This window comes from Dipodomys ordii, unplaced genomic scaffold (genome assembly GCF_000151885.1).
Source record: "Dipodomys ordii isolate 6190 unplaced genomic scaffold, Dord_2.0 Scaffold69, whole genome shotgun sequence".
Taxonomy (NCBI): Eukaryota; Metazoa; Chordata; class Mammalia; order Rodentia; family Heteromyidae; genus Dipodomys; species Dipodomys ordii.
The window spans coordinates 446,482-450,642 of NW_012267285.1; the positions used below are offsets into that span (position 1 = coordinate 446,482).

The window sequence follows — 4,161 nt, forward strand, 5'->3', positions numbered from 1 at the left end:
CACGCGCACGCGCACGACGAGGCCGCGCAGGACGGCAAGCCGCGCTACAGCTACGCCACGCTCATCACCTACGCCATCAACTCCTCGCCCGCCAAGCGCATGACGCTCAGCGACATCTACCGCTGGATCTGCGACAACTTCCCCTACTACAAGAACGCCGGCGTGGGCTGGAAGGTGCGCGCGGCGTGTGCGCGTGCGCGGGGGTGGGCTGGACGGGGGCGCGGGGCTGTGCGCGTGCGCGTGGGTGGGCTGGACGGGCGCGGGGCTGTGCGCATGCGTGCCATGTGGGTGCGCATGCGCGTGGATGGGCTGAAAGGTGCGCGAGGTGTCCGCATGCGTGCGATGTGGGTGCGCATGAGCGTGGATGGGCTGAAAGGTGTGCGGGGTGTGCGCATGCGTGCCATGTGGGTGCGCATGCGCGTGGATGGGCTGAAAGGTGCGTGAGGTGTGCGCATGCGTGCGATGTGGGTGCGCATGCGCGTGGATGGGCTGGTGCGCGGGGGAGTGCGCATGCGTGCGATGTGGGTGCGCATGAGCATGGATGGGCTGGAAGGTGCGCGGGGGTGTGGACATGTGTGCGATGTGGGTGCGCATGCGCGTGGATGGGCTGGGTGCGCGGGGTGTGCTCATGCGCGTGGATGGGCTGGAAGGTGCGTGGGGGTGTCCGCATGCGTGCGATGTGGGTGCGCATGCGCGTGAATGGGCTGGAAGGTGCGCGGGGGTGTGGGCATGCGTGCGATGTGGGTGCGCATGCGCGTGGATGGGCTGGAAGGTGCGCGGGGGTGTGGACATGCGTGCCATGTGGGTGCGCATGCGCGTGGATGGGCTGGAAGTGCGCAGGGGAGTGCGCATGCGTGCGATGTGGGTGCACATGTGTGTGGATGGCTGGAAGGTGTGCGGGGTGTATGCTCGTCGATGGACTGGGGGGTGTGCGCATGGGTGCAATGTGGATGTGCATGCGCGTGGATGGGCTGGAAGGTGCGCGGGGTGTGCGCATGCGCGTGGATGGGCTGGAAGGTGTGTGGGGGTGTCCGCATGCGTGCGATGTGGGTGCGCATGCGTGTGGATGGGCTGAAAGGTGCGCGGGGTGTGCGCATGCGTGCGATGTAGGTGCGCATGAGCATGGATGGGCTGGAAGGTACGTGTGGGTGTGGACATGCGTGTGGGTGCGCATGCGCGTGAATGGGCTGGAAGGTGCGCAGGGGAGTGCGCATGCGTGCGATGTGGATGTGCATGCGCGTGGATGGCTGGGAGGTGCGCGGGGCGTGTGCGCATGCGCGTGGATGGGCTGGAAGGCGCTCAGCAGGAATGCGCATGCGCCGTGCTGGAGCTTGCCCTCAGGGCCCTGGACTCTCGGGCTTTTGTGCGCCAGGCTGGCGGGTGCTCCACCACCTGAGCCACTGCCCCACGTCTGGTTTTCTTTTTTTGTTTTTTCTTTTTTCTAATTTATTTTTGGAAATAAGACTTGCAGTAGATTTTCCTGCCAGGGCCGGCCTCGAACCGCGATCCTCCGCTCTCAGCCTCCTGAGTAGCTGGGGTGCCCTGGGTGGCGTGGTAGGTGGTTCTGTGTTCCTTTAGGTCCTAGTAGGAAGTTTTCTGCTGTGCACAAACCTGGGGTGACACCTTGTTTCTCTGCTCCCCCAGAATTCCATTCGACACAACCTGTCTCTCAACAAGTGTTTCCGGAAGGTTCCCCGACCTCGAGATGACCCTGGGAAGGTGAGCTGGAGCGGGAAGGCGGGGAAGCCCGGGGCTCTCTAATTCCCCGGAAGAGGAAGCCGTGTTCACTGGAGAAGCGGCTTCCTCCCTCCAGGAAGAACACGCACGGTTGTGAGGCCTGTGGGCCTGCGTGGAAATGGGGACTAAGGGAGACTCTGGTCCCTCTCTCTGTCTCTTTTGGTGTCAGTCCTGGGGCTTGAACTCTGGGCTGGTGCGCTGTCCCTGCGCTCTTCAGCTCAAGGCGGGCGCTCTACCACTTGAGCCACAGCGCCACTCCCGGTTTTCTGGTTCATGGGAGATCAGAGGCTCCCAGACTTTCCTGCCCGGGCTGGCTTTGAACCACAGCCCTCAGATCTCAGCCTCCTGAGGAGCTGGGGTGACAGGCGGGAGCCACCAGCACCCAGCTCCTGAGCTTCTTTTTGGTCAAGGCTGGTGCTCTACCAATTGAGCCACAGCGCCACTGCCAGCTTTTTGGTGGTTCTTTGGAGATAAGAATCTCATAGACTTTCCTGCCTGGGCTGGCCTCTAACCACGATCCTCTAAGCTCAGCCTCCCGAGTAGCTGGGACGACAGGCGGGAGCCACCGGCACCTGACTCTCCTCTTCTTTTCCCTCCCTTCATCCTCCCTCTCCTCCTGTCCCTTGCCCTCTGCTCCTTTCCCCTCCTCCCCCATTTTCCTCCCCTCTTCTTTATCCCCTCCCCTCTTGTACCCTCCTCCTCCCTTCTTTCCCTACTTCCTTCCTTCCTCTCCCCGCCCTTCTCCTCCATCCGCGTTCTCAGCTCTCTGCCCTGCCTTCTCCTGACACCTGTGCACGCGCAGACGTCTTGAACTCCGTACCCTGGGGTGGGATATGGTGCCGGCACTGATTTGGGGGTGGCTTTTATTCCAGGGCTCTTACTGGACCATCGACACCTGTCCCGACATCTCCCGGAAGAGGAGACACCCCCCGGATGATGAGGTGAGCCGGGGACCCCCCCCCACACTTGCTCCCCTCTCCCCCTCCTCCTCCCCTGAGACCTCTCCCCTGTCGCCATCTTCAGCTGTGTCAAGACTCCCCCGAGCAGGAGGCCAGCAAGAGCCCCCGGGGGGCCGTGCCGGGAAGCGGGGAGCCCCCGGCCGCCCTGCCTCCCGAGGGCAACCCTCAGATGCCGCTCTCCAGCCCCGCCGCCATGGCCAGCTACAGCCAGGTAGGAAGATGAGGGGCTCAGGGGGAGGGGAGGGGTGGCTGCGTGGACTCTGACACTCCACTCAAAATTGAAGTTGCACATTGAGCCAGCGCCGGTAGCGCACGCCTGTAATCCCGGCTACTCCAGAAGCTGAGATCCGAGGATCGCGCCTACAAGCCAACTGGGACAGGCAAGTCCGCGAGACTTTATCTGCAATGAACCACTACAAAGCCTGCAGCGGGGCTGTGGCTCAAGTGGTAGAGCACCAGCCTTGAACGAAAAAGCCACGTGATAGTGTGAGTTAAGCCCCAGTGTGGGGTCAGACAGACAGACAGACAGACAGAAAGAACCAATGAGAGATGGAGAAGGTGAAGCCTCACAGAGAACCAATGAGAAACAGAGGAGATTAAACCATACGGAGAGCCAATGGGAAACGGAGACGGAGTTATACAGAGAACCAATGAGAAGCGGGGAAGCCGAAACCACGCGGAGCCAATGAGAAGCGGAGGTGACGTCATACAGAGAACCAATGAGAAAGAGAGATGCAGTGACACAGAACCAATGAGAAGCGGAGAAGCCGAAACCACGCGGAGCCAATGAGAAGCGGAGAAGCTGAAACCACGCAGAGCCAATGAGAAGCGGAGAAGATGAAGCCACACAGCCAATGAGAAACGCGGGAAGAGATGGAGCAGAAAAGCAGAGAGACGTGGAGAAGAGCTGAACCCACACGGAGCCCCTGAGGGGCGCAGATGGCGTCGTGCAGAGAACCAGTGAGAAATGGAGAAGATGACGCCTTGCAGAGAACCAATGAGAAAACGAGATGGAGTCGCACTGAACCAATGAGAAGACGAGATGGAGTCGCACTGAACCAATGAGGAAACGAGATGGAGTCGCACTGAACCAATGAGGAAACGAGATGCAGTTGCACAGAGCCAGTGAGAAGCGCAAATGAAGTCACACAGAGAGCCAATGAAAATAGGACATGAAACCACACAGAACCAATGAGAAAAGGACTTGAAGCCACACAGAGAACCAATGAGACATGGTGAAGATGAAGCTACGCAGAGAGCCAATGAGAAACGCAGGAAAAGATGAAGCCCCACAGAGAACCAATGAGCAAAGGACACGAAGTCCCACCCAGAGAACCAATGAGAAACGCAGGAAAAGATGAAGCCCCACAGAGAACCAATGAGCAAAGGATACGAAGCCCCACCCAGAGAACCAATGAGAAACGGAGGAAGGGGTAAAGCCGTGCCATTGGGTAGTGGGGAGCGA

At 60.2% G+C, this 4,161-nt stretch overlaps 1 protein-coding gene across 1 annotated transcript in view; it reads left to right on the forward strand.

Annotated features, from left to right (window-relative positions):
- Positions 1-12: 12 nt before the first annotated feature.
- Positions 13-4,161, forward strand: part of Foxj2 (forkhead box J2) — a gene marked incomplete at its 5' end in the record, with an annotated part of 8,244 nt that continues 4,095 nt past the window's right edge. The window contains 4 exon segments of the mRNA XM_013023576.1: positions 13-174; positions 1,645-1,719; positions 2,610-2,678; positions 2,761-2,973. Coding sequence (XP_012879030.1) covers positions 13-174; positions 1,645-1,719; positions 2,610-2,678; positions 2,761-2,973 — 519 coding nt within the window.